The 15,712-nt window shown below is 40.5% G+C and overlaps 1 protein-coding gene across 2 annotated transcripts in view; it reads right to left on the bottom strand.

Moving 5' to 3' along the window:
* The window catches only part of rabgap1l (RAB GTPase activating protein 1-like), a 121,484-nt gene that overhangs the window by 23,529 nt on the left and 82,243 nt on the right, over positions 1-15,712 (bottom strand). For both annotated transcript variants that reach the window (XM_044200444.1, XM_044200445.1), the window contains exons 15-19: positions 15,441-15,515; positions 13,502-13,627; positions 11,008-11,151; positions 7,304-7,345; positions 885-1,013 (exon numbers count right to left, since the gene is read on the bottom strand). In XM_044200444.1, the coding sequence (XP_044056379.1) occupies positions 885-1,013; positions 7,304-7,345; positions 11,008-11,151; positions 13,502-13,627; positions 15,441-15,515 (516 nt within the window). The remainder of the gene's footprint in view (positions 1-884; positions 1,014-7,303; positions 7,346-11,007; positions 11,152-13,501; positions 13,628-15,440; positions 15,516-15,712) is intronic.

The raw sequence follows: 15,712 nt of genomic DNA, 5'->3' as shown, positions 1-15,712 counted from the left end.
TAGGTTCATCACTACAAGCGAACCCTTTCACATTGTCATTTGATACATTGTTATTGTAAAATATCTGTTACAGCCGCTTTAAAGAATGCAGTAATTATATGAGACATTTTCCTTCCTTCTCTGTCAGGCTTCTCCAACACAGCAGAGATCAAACCAGAGGTATATCCAGTTCATAAAAGCTTTTCCTGTTCTAAACTTATTTGCTGTGTGGTAGCTCCTTCCTGCTGCACAGAAAGTAATATGTATTATATTTCAGGCTTGTTCGGAATAAAAAGAATAAGAGAGCAGTGACAATCACTATGCCTGAAGAGACAAAGAAATTACTTGAGGTAAAGAACAGTAAAAACAGAAAGTCCCAGAAAATCCACATAAAAACATGTCACAGTTCCACCTAGTCTTTTTGACAGACAGCTTATCTCTGTAAACTGTAGTGCAAATAAAACACAAGTAACCCTAACTCTGGACACCAAATACATAGACAGAAAAGAGATTTAAAAAAAGCACACCACTACAGCTCAGCAGTGCAATAAACCATTATACCTGAGATCCAGTGTATTGTGGACAAATCTGTGGTAGAGAGTACCCCATACTGCAACCAGATGGTTAGGGATTCAACCCCACAACAGACAAAACTGTACTTGACATGCTCCAGGACCTCTGACCCCTCTGGTTACAGGTATTTGTGTCTCAGTGGGAGTTGCCAACATAGGAATCCCTTATTATGTTGCTTGGACTCTTGGAATAATGTGTGTACTTGTACAATGGTTTTAGGTTTTTTAACAGTGAAATTGATTTTGCAGGTAAACTAAGTTAAAACTAGTTAAATTAAGATACGGGGAAAGCAGGGATAGCAAATGCATGTGTTTGTTTGTAGAGATCCTTACCTTGATGTTGCAGGCTTGCTCCATAAGCCTGCGGGCGTTCTCTGCAGCTCTGTAGCGTTTAGGGAGCTGGACTCTGAAGAACTTGAGAGCCCCTTCGAAGTCCGCCTGCAAGAGGTCCTCTTTAGACGTCTGGAGCGAGACATTATGAGGTGGGAGGAGAGGGGAGGTGGTAGTGGAGACAGACAGAAAAGAGACAGTCATTAAGAGTCAGACATACAGAGCACAGAGTTACCTCCAACAGCTTGTTCTCCTCCTGGCTGTCATTAGTTTTCTATATTCAGGGAGGATAGACTCACAAGCTATTTACTGTACAACTTGATGAAGGAAAGGTTGATATGTGTGAGACATTATTGATTTTGTTTAGTTAAATCACATTTAACTAATCAAGTGCACTACGCCCTTTGACAAATTATTCTCCTACTCACTCCATGCACCCAGAGGAAAGGTAACTGTGCTCTTGAAGGATTAACAGATTTACGCTACACAACGCCGTTTCTCACTCTTCAACAAGTTTATGTCAGAGTTTTATCATTTTTGAGTTTAGAGCAGGGTCTATAGCTGTTTGAGCAGTTAAGAGAGTATGTGATGTGGTCAGCAGCAGTAAGAACAGCAGAGTCACTTTCCATTATCAGCAATTGGAGGCTGAAAACTCCTCACAACCCTAATCGTATTCAGTCACACCCCATACTCATTTTTACTTGCTCTCATCTTGGGAGCAATTTCCCTTCTGCCATTTAGCTGACCCTTAAAGTGTTTCATTCAACACTTGTTGTTTGAAGCAGTTTAAGGTCATTCTTATTTTGTCCTCATAAATCACAGAGAGCACAAGCTTAATGCCTATAATGTGAAACAAAAGATAATTGTGCATTACTGTCTTGCAAGATGGTAGGAACATACAGGTTAGAGGAGAGGGCAGTGACGGGAAAGTTAGTTGTTTGAAAGCACTCCCCTCCAGTGAAAACAAGTGTCAAGATGCTTTAAATACCGCACATGAAACCCCTAACTAGTGCAGTGGAGTTGCCCAGTAATGAATTGTGAGTCGTGAGTGTGAATTTGTTGAACTAAGGATGTGGAGCAGGGTTCTTTTGAACAACAGTATGGAGTTCAGAAAATAAATGTAAAAAAAAAAAAACAACACACCTATGACACCATCTTGTGGTGTAAGGATGCATTGTCACAAGAAGCTATCCAGAGATATTAATATACCAGTATGTACATGGCTGATCAACTGTTAGTCAAAGACAAAGTCTGTATTTATGTTTTTTTTTGTCAATTAGGTCCAGACTAGACCATGTTCTGGCTGTTTAATTTCTAAATGAGACTATTGAATCAATTATAAATAAATATAACTTCTAGGCATCATGAATAGGAGTCACTTTTTGAGTTGACTTTTGCATTCCAAGAGCTTCTTGTATGAGTTTTCCAAATTAATCTATTCATGTAAGATTCAGGGCTTATAGCAGAAAGCTAACAGGCTAGCCATCTCTTGTAAATAAAATTTTAGGCAATTGGCTGGCACATATATCCAATGTGACATATAAAAAAGGTCCACAGCAGAATGTGCAAGCTTCAATTTCAAACAACGTCAAGGGTCAAAGGTTAAACCTTTACCACAAAAGATTCAATAAATAGTGCTTAGGCTAATGTCAGAAGTTGCTTTTTTGAAACATGCTTGCCTGCTTTTCCCCCATCCTCTGTCCTCATCAGTAGCTCTTTTCCATATCAACACAAGTCGAACAACTGTTCCTTTATAACTCTATACCCGACCATCCCTGCACGCTCAGTTTAATTCATCCAGCGTCTGTTTCCCAGTCCCCCCCTCTCACCGCAAGCAGCTTAGGGACGAAGAGTCGGTGTCCCATCCCAAGGAGACCCATCACCCTGCAGAATGAGTCCGCTGAGGCCTGACTGCTGTGGGCCCTCTCCTCCGCCGTTCCCTCTCCGTCCTCAACCGCCCTGCGCACTGCTGGAAGGGGCAGATGCGGGGTCAAGGCAGGTATAGGGGGAGGAGAGGGCGGAGGGGGGGATGGAGGAGATGGTGGTGGGGTGGGGCAGGGTGAGGGAGAGGGGCGGTCCCGCTCCGGGGCCAGGGTGGCAGATGACTCCAGTGTGTCGTCCAAACGTCCCAGTGGGTTTCTTGGAGTTGGAGGAGGGGTAGAATGGGAGCAGAGAGGTCGTTAAGTGTGTTCAAATTAGGTGAGCCGAGATTCGCCTTGAGGTCACTGTCGAGCCAAACTGCCTGGTAAACGAGGTGAATGACCTTCTGGGAAGAGAAGCTGATAAAGCCACATCCGGCAGTCTCGCAACAGATTGATGTTCAGGACGCCAAATAGGAAAGAAGCAACGAGACGCTCATAGAAACACACAGCAACTCAGCAGAGACAGCCCAGACATCCAAGGCATGCAACGTTGAGATTGATCCAGTTCATCTAGGCACCACAGACATTGGACAAGTGGACAAGACGTCAGTGGAGGCCACTCAACTTGTACCACTGTCAGAGCCCAGTAATGGCCACAAGGTGCGACAAAATAACAGTCAGGAAATTATGTATTGACGCTGCTTTCGGCATAATGCTGAGTCTTCCAGCTACCTGCCAGACTCACTTTGAAATCCAGTCACACTACCCACTCTCATCTTCCTGTGCCAGACTCCCCCAACCAATCCAGTACGCCGTTGCCTAGCAACAAAGCTGCTCAACACGTGGGCCGCTGCTCCGGTGAACAGCAGCAATGAATAAGTACTCCACCTTTTTTATTTTTCCTTCGTTGTTAGACTTCAAAGACGTAGAGAAAATCCAGCTCACTCTGCACAACTGAGTGGCCTTAACGCTCAAGGCTTGGTGCGTGCAAGACGACACATCAAAGCAGTCGATATGTTTTGTACCCTTTTTCCAAATGGGAGGCCGCACCTGGTATGAAGCTGAAAGGATTTTAGCTTTCTTTGAAATGTGAAATTGCTTGAAATAACAGTATGAATCCTTTTATCTGAAGAGCCCAGTCTAAGCCTGAGCAGGCCGGCCGGACGACATGGCAGAAGCAGACAAGATGTGGTCTGTTAGCATGTTAGTATGGCACTTTTCTGCCTTCAGGAGATGATGATGCGTTTGTGTTGGTTTATGGCTGAGCGAATGCTGAACTCATTGAGTCAGATTTAAGTGATGCATGAAGAACAAGATGAGTTTGGAAAGAGGTAGTAAAACAGATAAAAGCATATCACGATAGCCTCTCTGTGTCTTTGTTCTTCCTCTTCACTGATATAACCCTCTGATCTGAAGTCTGACCAGATCCAAACCACAAACAGCAGTAAAAGCAGTCAACAGCTCCAGCATGGACTCCCTCCGGCAGATTTCCATTAGCAGCAGCCAGGCATCCGGTCTGTAGCGGTCAGTAGATCCTTTAGATGGGAAGCCAGCTCCTTCAGATGGAAAGTCACTTCTTCCTCTCAACAACAAAAGCTAAATGGATGAGTGTTTGCATAAGTGTGTATGTTGTTGTGCTATCAGCAGTGATGGTCCTGGCCAGCAGCTGGGGTGAGGCAAAGCAAAGAAACCACACAGTGTTTCCCGTACACTGCCTCTCTCTTTTGCACTCTCTCTGCCTTCCTTGCTTTCTCTACCCCTCTTCCTCTCTTTGTGATGCTAACAGCTAACGGCTAGCAGCTAGCAAGGGCGGCTCCATTGCAGAGGTCTGGGTGGTGGACAGAGGTAGAGTGTTGGAGAAATACATAGCCAGCCAAAAGAGAAGAGGAGAAGGCGGAGGGAGAGGAGTAGGAGGTAAAGAAGAGAGAGAATGAGGAACTGAGGGAGAGAAGAAGCTCCAAGCAGGCATCCATGGGAGGTAAAGATGAAGATGAAATTTAAAAAAACAACAACAACACAGAGCTTTTTTCCTCCAGGTCCAGATTGCTAACGCTATAGCTTATGCTTCTGTTGTGATGTGGATGGCGGCTGCTAAGCAGGAGAGGGAGGGAGGTGAACACAGATGGAGGGAGGGGTGATGAGAGCGGAGAGGAGAGCAAGATGGATGGAGGAGGGAGGAGGGAGCCTCGGGGGAAAATGCCGTCATGCCTGGCCAATGAGAGACAGGCAGTGGAAGCCCCTTCCACCCTCCTCACATCCTCATTTGTTCTCCATTTCCGACCATTGCATGCACCACATCTTTCTCTCTCTGACACACAGAATACATTATTGCTAAAATATAGAGCAGGAGGGCTTTATTAAACCAACAATGTATGATTCATTTAGAGAGGAAAGCCTGAGTGTAGCTGTATTACTATGTAAACGCAAAAACACTTATTTATTATGATTGTTAATATCCTGAGCCAATATGCAAAATTGGATTGGCTTTACTAGTTTTAATGTAGGCTATGTTAATTTCGGCTATGTTAGTGTGTTCATGTATATTGTGCAGATGTTTTATGTTGGGAAAAATGAGTATTGGATCAGAACTCAGTATTGTATTCAGTATTAAAAGACTGGTTTTGGGGGCAAAACAAAAGAGTAATAAATAATTACTCTAATAATTAACTGGACATATTGTTGCTTATGAGCTGATTGGAGGACCAAGAGAGACACATCTAAGACGGGGTTCAAAATGCTGATAATGGCTGATAATATATATTGGCAGCCTCCATGTTCCTTTTAATAATTAAAAGGTAAAAGTAAAATAAAACTGAGAATTCGGTTTACTTGAGAATTATGAGCGGCCAGGATGTTTTTTGGGGATAGCAGAAAAAGGTGAAGGAGAAAAGTGAGCAGTAAATACTGTTAAAAACCACTTAATAGCACAATTACTACTATAGCTAAAAACATTTTCCACCTGTGTATCATGTTACAGTATTGGGAGCTGAAAATTACACTAGCTAGATGAGTTAAAATATGTGTCTAAAAGATGTAAATGATTTATGTAAAATTTTATCTGTAAAACCTGGGAAACTGTCAGCTAGCACATTTAGTTTTCATTCGTAAAGAATGTACAGACTTCTTGTCATAAAAAGAGACACTTATACCTGAAAATGTATGAAAAATAAATAAAATGATTTGTTTATGTGTTGTAGTAAGACATAGACTACATGATGAGACAAACAAGCCCGTTCTTCATCACTGAGTGTTCTTGAAGTTTCAGCATTATTTCCACAAGAACTGTCCCATCAAATTAATGTCCACACAACCAGACACTGACATACAATATTATGCAGTTATTGCCGAAACTCATTGATCCAACCTGCCACAAACAGATCTGATAACACAACAACTAGTAATTCTACACCATTCTGATCTGACGGCAAGAACATGCAGTTGGTAGTATTTCAAAAAAACTTAAAAACATGTTTAATTTTTTAATTTTCTGTGTGTGTTTTTTTGTTATCTTGTGTGTTCTTATTCTGTCTGTCTACAGTATCGTTTAGTATGTGTGCCTGTATGCTTTTATTAAACCACACAACCCAATTTTTTTAAAATGAAAAATTACATTTTCTGTTTCAAAATGATACATTTTTTTATCAACCTTTGATGGAAACTGTATGGAATCCCTGCATGCACCCATAACTGTATTGTTATGCTAAAAATGTAGATAACTTAAAAAGTTATCTAAATCTTTAAAAATGTAGATGCATGGGTAATTAAGTTAGTAACCTCACCTGAGGGCGGTGGGGGTACAAATTCATATACTGCTCAAAACATATACTACAAACATAATAGTACAATTATAAATTGGAAGGTATCATTTGAATCGAAGTCCATAAAATAACCCCCCAACACAAACACACATAGACAAGTGTGTTATTCGGGTCAGAATCTGGTCACAGCAATAAAGACTGGCAGCTGTTGTGATGCTAACTTCATTACATTCAACATGATGTTTAACATAATGAGTCTTTACCCAATTGTCTAATTTGTCTTTGAGGACAAATCAGTCTCCTCACTTCCAGATGCAGTTTCTGATTTGAGCACTAGGGGGCAAGAAATGCCAATGAACAAACTGTCTAACATCACACCAGAACGAGGACTTAACACACTTAACCTCCTCACACACAATGCCTCTTCTGCACAATCATGCTTCCCAAAAACTTTGCTTGGCACTTTGTGGTAACATTTTCACTAATAATAACTAATAACCTGCTCAGAAAATCTGTGGGCAAGCACCATGTTTATTGTTATGTGTAATTAATGTCCAAAAAATGTCAAGATCTGCTTTTTCTTAAATCCAGAAGGGTTTATCTTTGGTGTACAAAATAAAATTAATATATCATCATACAAACAATATATATTTTTTCCTCTGTTATTGAAGCAAAGTGGATCTAAAACTAAACACGATTTGGGTGGGTTTAAAAGAAAATCAGATTTTTGACATGATCACTGTGACAACTGATAGTTAAACAGATGGTTACAGATACATGAATGAATGAAGTGAGTACTAACCTTGAGCAGGGCAAGGGCTACATTGAAGATTATGTTCAGACCCTAGAAGAGAAGAAAATTAGGTGTGAATACAGAAACAAGTAGAGGCAAAACTATCATGTTCATGTGTATCAGCAAGTTTTAAAAAGTTTCAGTGTATATCAGTGTATTTATTTCTGATGCACTAAAACTGAAAAAGCAATTCATAGCTGTTCTTTGCAGCTTTACATGTTGGCAGCTTCCAATGGATAATACAGCTAACCATTTCAAAAATATTACTTGGATGTCTGAAATCCTGTAAGTCATTTGAAAACACAACTTCAAAGATGATATTTTTCCAGACAAGTGGATATCTGCCCTGAAAGCTATTGGCTATTTAAATTATAATAACCTACCACAATTAAGTTACTAACATGTATACATCGGTGTTAAAAAGGCTCACATAGCACCTTGAAATTCAGGTATGTCGATTTTATTATATAGTATATCTCACTTGCTTAGATTGTTTATTGCTTTATCGCTTAAGCCATTAATTTCAATCATTTTTGAAAACTGCTGCACAGATTAAGTTTATCAGTGCAATTATTAAATGTAAACGTAAAGGTAACTGCAGCACAAAGGAATCCTCACTGAAAGCACAGAGTTGAATTACAATGTCTTTAACAATACAGAGCAGAGAGAGGTACAATAGAAGTGACAAGAAGGAAAACCTCAAAATAAAAAAAAGATAAAGCTAAAAGTTTACTTTGTTTTATTCATTACATGTATTATGTTTCTATATAAATCACAGATTATTGTGTGGAGCAGATTATTGTGGTAAATTTTGTTTCTATTCACTGATATTTGTATAATGCTGTGACTATGTTTTTTCTTTCTCTTTTGTCGATACAGTGCTTCTGATTTTAACACAGAAAGAAAGAAAATGTAAAGCTGATGTCAGCTCTGCATGGGAACACCCGTCTCCTTGGTCTCCGTGACAACCAGTTCACATAGCAACACAGAGCTAAAAATATCTGGACAGCTCTAAAAATAACTGGAGAAAGAGGAAAAAAGAGAGGGGGAGCTCTGCCTTCACACACCTTTCTTTGTAGGCCTCAAGATGGTGCTACAGTGCTGAGGCAGGACCAAATATGTGTATGAGAGAAAGAAAGATAATCTCAGAGTGTGTGTATCCGAGGCAGATTCATGCAGGAGAAAGAGAGATAAACATAGAAAGGGGAGATATGATGACATAGAGTGGGAAGGTGATGGGGCAATAGGCCAAGGGAGTAGTGAAGGCTCAAGACTACATGATGAGTGCAAACAATTTCGCGCGTGGAGCAGAGTTAAGTATATGGAGACACAGAGGTAGGATCATTTTGCAGCCACAAATGTGATATTCTTTATTAAAAACAATCTTGGACAGCAGTGAATGGTTCCTGGTAACTAAAGTGGTAATAACCAATGACTCTAAAGTGACTCACATATGACCTCAAAAACTCTCACGCGACATCAAGGTGTGAGCCTGGGACTCCCCACCAATCAGCAGAACTTAAGTCTCTTGTATCAGTGGCAAAAGACCACAAGACCGAATAAAAGTCCAGTAGTCTTTGACTTACTATTTCTAGATATGAGGTAGAGATTTTGAATGAGAAAGTTGGGTGAGGTGAGAGGAAGAGGAGGATTATCAAGGTTAACTACTGAGAAGACTTCATCAAGAAAAAACAACAGCTAACTGAGGGAGTATGAAGAGAGTGATTAATAAAAGGGATGGGAAAAAAAGCTGACAGAAAGCGAACAAGGACAGAACGGGGATAAAGGAAAGAACAGGAAACAAGGGAAGATGAAAAATGTAAAAAGTACAAACAAAGAGCAAAGAAGTAAAGCTGGGGAAGAGAGTGAGCAATGACTGCTGTTTAGAGAGAAAAAGGAAAAGATAAGAGAAAAACTAAGAAATCGATAGAATACTCCATAAATAAGTATAAGATTGAGCCACTGAACACAGAATGAGAAACAACAGAAGAAAGGAAACATACAGCAAAAAAGTTGTTTAAGAAATGGCAAGAAAATACATATATGACAGAGAGAGTAAACAAGAAAAGGGAAAGATGATAGAGAAAGGAAGCAATAAAAGGAGTGGGAGAAGATGACTGAGAGAGCCAAGAAGTGGAGGGCAGACAGAGAGGGATGCAGGAGATGAGAATTCTGGTTTAACGAGCAGATTCTCATCATGCGGCTCATTGGGTGAGAAAGACCTGAGAAACTTTTAATTGTTCTGCCTGGGGCCAATAGGAGGACAGGGAGAGGGAGGGAGGAAGGGGGAGAGGGGGGGAGAGGGGGAGAGAGGGAGAGAGAGAGAGAGAGAGAGAGAGAGAGAGAGAGAGAGAGAAGGATGGAGGGGAGAGGAAACAAATAGGGCATTTGACTTTTGATGTTTTATATAATGAAGCTTTTCAGAACAATACAAAGATTTTAAAAAATATCTTAAAAACACTAATAATCCATCACCTTTCTCTCTTTCTTTTGTACACACAAACATTAAAGTAACACATAAATATAATCCAATAGAGGAAGAGACAGTCAATTGGTGACTATTTTGCTGAGTCACCTGGAAAAATGTGTGGTAAGCGGCACTGCTCTTGAACTGTTAAGATCTCTCTGACAGAATCCAAGCTGTTGTTGTGGGTTGTACTTCTTTTTCATCTGCTCATGTTGGACATGGTGTTCCCCAGGGCTCTGTTCTTGGCCCCTGCTACTTTGAGTTTATATGCTCCAAAGACAATATTTATTTTCCATAAGGACACAGCTGCATGTTCCACCTCCAGATAAGGTATTCATTGGGCTGCTACTGCCTGATCAGCACCAGAAGTCTGCTTTAGCATGCTATGATTTGTACCTTCACCATGAATGCCAGTGTGTCAGAATGCAATTATAAGCAGCCACTTTAAGTCACATGGCTTTTAATGACAGACCACAAAAGAACACATATTACAGCTGTTTGAACAGATGTTTCAGAGAGTTTTTCAAAAATTGTTCTTTCACCATTTGATTGTTTCTCTGTGATCTCAGGGGAAATACACTTGTCCAGAATTTTGAAGTTAAGTGGTTGCAGAATATCACAGAATTTGTTAGAAGTCAAAATTAATCACTTTTAAAGAAAGTCATAGTAACAAGGAATGCTGTATATTAATATTTTGAATTAGTGAGTCCATCAAAAATAGCATGAGTGCTTTTGGGAGAAGGTCTCTTCAGAGGAGCTTTCTGTTAAAATGTTTTAGAACAGGAAGCAAGCAATGATTGGTATCGGATCAAGTGGTCCTAATGACATTAAATAAGTTATCGCATCAGCCCTTTAAAGCCAGATCAGTGCATCTCTATTATTAAATTGGGAAGATATTAGATCAAATAACAGATCAGAATGCAGATGGATTAGTGTTGGTATAGCTTTGCCCTCTACTTGTGGCCACTGATAGCTGGCCAGTAAAGGTACTGTACAGTTGAACCAATTCCCCTCCTTCCGTCCTTCTCTTTCATGTCTCCTTCCTCCTACTTTGATGGCTGCCATCTTCCCTCCTTACTTCCCAGTAACCTTTGCCTCTCATTCTCTTCCTTTTGTGACTTTCTTTTCTGCCTCCTTACTACTCCTCTCATCTTGCTAGAATGTTGACCCTCCCCTCTGGACAATGTAGACTAAATCACTCTACCTGCACTACCAGTATAAAGTAGTGCAGTGAGCCAAATTGTACCTCACAGAGCAGCAGGTCAGTGATGTGGAAAACCATGCACAGGGGGAACTTGGCAGTGAAGAGGGTGAGGAACCACTGGGAAGCATACATGTGTGCCTCCAGGTTCAGCCCCTGGAAGTGGGACCACAGGTCTGGAAGCTGTTCCTGTAGGAGCAGATAGAAGAGAAGGAGGAGGAGAAACTTAAGAGATAAAACAGCACTTACAAGAATATAAAGATATGGCCCCGCTTGTCATTTCAATTTTACATTATTCCATTTTCACTCATCCTTTATTAAATCATGCCGTCTTACTAAGATGATAATCTCTTTCAAGAGAGACCCAAGAACAAAGAGAAGTTAAAAAAGACAACACAATTCAGTACCACATCCCAGTTGCCAAACAGAGACATTATTCATACATTAAACACATTCTTAAACTTCCAGTAAACAGATAAAAAAGAAAAGATACTATATCATACAAAGCAACATTTACAAAATTTGACATTGACAAATTTGTAACAAGGATGAGCGACTCTACCTTTGTAGAGCAATCTGTTTCATATAATGTACAACGTGTATGAGCACCAGAATTCAGCAATGCCAATGTTATTATATCATTCTGTGTACTTGATCTTTTGATGAGGGTTCCTACATTTGTTCCCCCCCACCCCCACACTTATTATTTTTTCCTCACCATTTTTTTGTTCTAGTTTATCTGTTTTTATATAATTCTGTTTTGGTACAATAAGACAGCACATGTGGAGAAGAAGACAGCTGTAGCTTTCAAGTAGAAAAGTGTGCTTGTGTGTCTTAGTGTCCATGCATGTACAGTAAATAAAGGGTTAAATTAGCCAGATAGCGATTCACTTTGGCAGCCAACACTTACAATGCCACATGACACCTGATTGGATCAGATAGTTCCCACCTGTATGCTAATAATTAGCAGTCAATGCTAACATCCTTACATTGAACGCATTTGGTCGTTGCTAACTGAGTTGATCTTGATGTTGAGAGTCGGCTGCCTGCAGGGCCAGGATGGATTTCAGGGACAAATTAAACTCTACTCAGTGAGTGGATTTAGGCTGTAATACCTGAGTGGGATGGGACTTTAAAAGCAACAGGATCATGGGCCTCAACAGACAGAAAGAATGATCATTAGTCTACAGAGACTAAAAGTCTCACACACACAGACACTATTATATTCTATTACATTCAGTGACCAGAAACAACAAGTCAACACGGATGATGCAATCACTGGTAACATGCACTACATATTTGAATATGATCAAACTTTCCTTGCTTTTATGGAAAATGCAAATACATTTTCTAAGGCGATTTGCACTAGCTGCTCGCCTTTTCTTTTTATTGGCACCTACTATGAGTAACTGTACAAACCCTGCATCCAATCATTAATGAAATGAAACAGCCCAAGGGACCCTCATTCTCAAGAAAGTAAAAATGCTGGAAAATCTAGTGTAAATTAACGGTCCTTGAGACTAGTCTGAACAACAAGGATAACTGGATATGTGAAGTGAATTTCATGGCTCTTAAACTTATGATGTAGACAAAATGACTGATTAACATTTTAATTTTGAGCTGTAATTGTAGTGCCCCCCACCCCAAGGCCCAATCCTTTAAATTTCTGCCACTAAGTGGTGAAATTAATCATTTCTTCAACTACAGCCAGAGGTGTAGAGAAAACACATCTGATGAATGAACAAAGAAAAGAAACAGAGATCAGTGAACAAAGTGGGAGTGACTTGTAGCCGTAGCCTTATAGAGAGAGTGGGAAGTGGGAGGAGCTATTTTGGGAGCCCTAGGCTCCAGAAGTAAAATTCCCAGTAATTTTCCCCATAGACAACGTTACGTGACTCACAATTGAAGCACTTCTACGGCTTGGATTGGCAAGAAAGTCTCCCGGGTAAAATCATCAGTCCAAAAGATTAACAGCTATGTTGATAAAAAAGTTGAATGTACAAGCCTGTGAAGGTAAAAACTTTGGGAGAGGTTAACTATGACTTCCAAAGCGGGTAGAAAGCTAAAGATTATGCTGTTGAGAAAACTGAATACGCAATCAGCAGCTTTGATTTGCACCTCTGACTGACTTCTGACTCCACGGCAACAGCAGCCGAAGCTCATGGGTATTGTAGTATTTAGAGCCATCCACCATGCCCAAATGATGAACAAAACATGATTTCTCAGAAATTAAGTTGAAATACAATAATTAAAAATGGTGGCCATAACATAACCCTATAGGATCGTTACATCATCCAGGAGAGTCCCATGTTTCTAAGTTAAGTAATATTGAGGATATCGTTTAAAGAAAAAATTGAAAGGGGAATACAGCATGGGGAAAAACACTTCCGGAACCAGCAGCCCCTCCCACTTCGCTACTCTGTTTCATCCAACTGTTGGCCCATCCATCCTGTCAGGGTCGTCTTCTCAGCGTTACTTTCCATTGTATTGTAATACATTCTATTACATTTCAAATATTATAAAACATTGCATCACTAACCTGCATCAGCCTCTCCAGCTGGTAGAACTTGCAGTGAAGATCCTCAAAGTTGTTTTTGTAGAGAGCTCTGAGGCCATACTCATACATGATTTTCACCAACACACAGAAGGCCTGTTCCTCAGGCATCTGAAACCACATGAATAACCATAAACTACAGCTACATGAACTAAAACAACTAAAACAATCTGGCTTTCCAAAATGTATATCTGTTGCCACAAAGAAAACCAGGACATTTTGTTTGGATCTCCGCACAACATTTGGTGGTCAGGCACTCTTCAAGACAAGAAACAGATTAATTCTTTATCTCTATCTGCATTTCAGCTACAGTAAGGCACTGTGATGCTACCAGACCAGGGCTAAATTTTATTTACAAGGTTTTGGTACCCCACCCATCTGCTCCTTAACGAAGATGAAAAACAAATGACATTTTGTTTTCTGACATTATTTGACCAAATAACAGAAGAAGGTGAAGGTGTGAATGACATGAAGGGACATACTTCAAGGTGTTTGCATGTGCAAGTTCAAGTGCATGCAAAAATATGTTTTTATGTGAATGTTTTACTGCGTCTGTGTTCTTCAGTGTGTGTTGCTTGGATGAATGAAGATAAGAGGCATGAGAGAAAGCTTAAAACCGTGTGTGTCTGTGGGTTTATTTCCACACACACACACACACACACACACACACACACACACACACACACACACACACACACACACACACACACACACACACAGAGGTGATATTTAATCAGAGTGACAGTATGTGTTTGGGGCTGAATGGGCTCCTGCAGGTAAACCTGAACCCCTATTAATATTCCTGACATCTCCTCCATAACCTCACTCTTCCTCCTCTATTACCCGTCTGCCTCCTCCTCCTGTATAACCTCTTTCTTTTACTGCTGCTTTCCCCTTTATCTCCCCCCTCCTCTTCACCTTTACAGCCTCCTCCTCCATAACTCCACTCTGCTCCCTTTTCCACTCCTGTCTCCTCTCCTCTGTACCGCATGATGTGTCTTCACTAAACACATCCATAGCTCTCCCCCATGACTCGCCAACCAACTCTCCTCACCCCACCTCCTCCTAACCTCTCTTCTCCTCTCCACTCTCCCTCTGTCTTCCTCCTCTTTAACCTTTGCTGCCCTTGTCATTTGGACCTCAACCAAACTTCCACCGCTCTCTCTCCTCCACTTGGGACTCCCGCCTCCATGCGTCTACTCCTCTGTCTCTCCTCCATCTGTCTTTTAACACCTTTCCCAAATAAAATAAAAAGTGTGTTTTATGCAGACAAGTTGCAAAACACTTTGAACAGACAAGAAACGCTGAACAAAAGAAAGATACTTAAATATGTATGGGGAGGGGTACATATTTAAAGCAGGGGTTCTTTAAGAGTTGTGTATCTGTCAGTGACCTTGAAAATACATGTGTGAGAGTGAACGAGTGTCTTGTCCACCTCTTTCCCACTCCCGATTTTCTTCTATGACTATGTCTCATGCTTTCAGCTTTAACTTCTTTCGCACTCTCTCACTCACTCTATTCATCCAAATCATTCTGCTATAAACTGTTTTCATTCCAGCAGTCAGCAACTTTCTTTTCAGATGCTCTTTCTGTCTCCCTCTCTTTCTCAGCCTCCATTTAGTCTCTTATATTGTCTCTGTTCAGCTTTATTACACCTAGCGCAAGCTAACAGACTTGGTTTCTGTAGATGCAGCTGCACAATGCCGAATTTCTTTGTTAGGCTTTTTAAAAATTTGTTTGACTGCTATCAACTTTTGTGGCCATAGTTTGTGTTGTATCAAATTACATTATGTAAGTGTTATGTTGTTTTGTTCAACCCAGGTTTGTATGCATGTGTGTATATATTGTATCTATTTATATATCTGGTGTATTGTCTTGACCATGAAAAGGCAGACTCAGTGGATGGATGACAAAGTTAACTCACGTGCAGCAGGAGAACAGCAGCAAGGAACGACTGACCCTGGCAATAACCAATTTCCTCATCATAGACAGAGTAGGCCTGCGAGAGAGACAGAAAAAGAGAGAGGGGAAAAATTCAGTTTGGTTATTCGATCAGCAAGTTGCCAGAGGTCACTGACATTAATCAAGGTTGTTTACAATGTATAAATGAATCCAATTAATCCGTATTTTCACTTCCCTTCAACATTAACATGGTCTTGTATGAATTGAAGATAGTTCACCCTCCTTGGGCCTTAA

This window comes from Siniperca chuatsi, linkage group LG6 (assembly GCF_020085105.1).
Source record: "Siniperca chuatsi isolate FFG_IHB_CAS linkage group LG6, ASM2008510v1, whole genome shotgun sequence".
NCBI classification, from domain to species: domain Eukaryota; kingdom Metazoa; phylum Chordata; class Actinopteri; order Centrarchiformes; family Sinipercidae; genus Siniperca; species Siniperca chuatsi.
The sequence above is the reverse complement of the archived record's forward strand: the minus strand, read 5'-3'. Positions and strand labels throughout refer to the sequence as shown.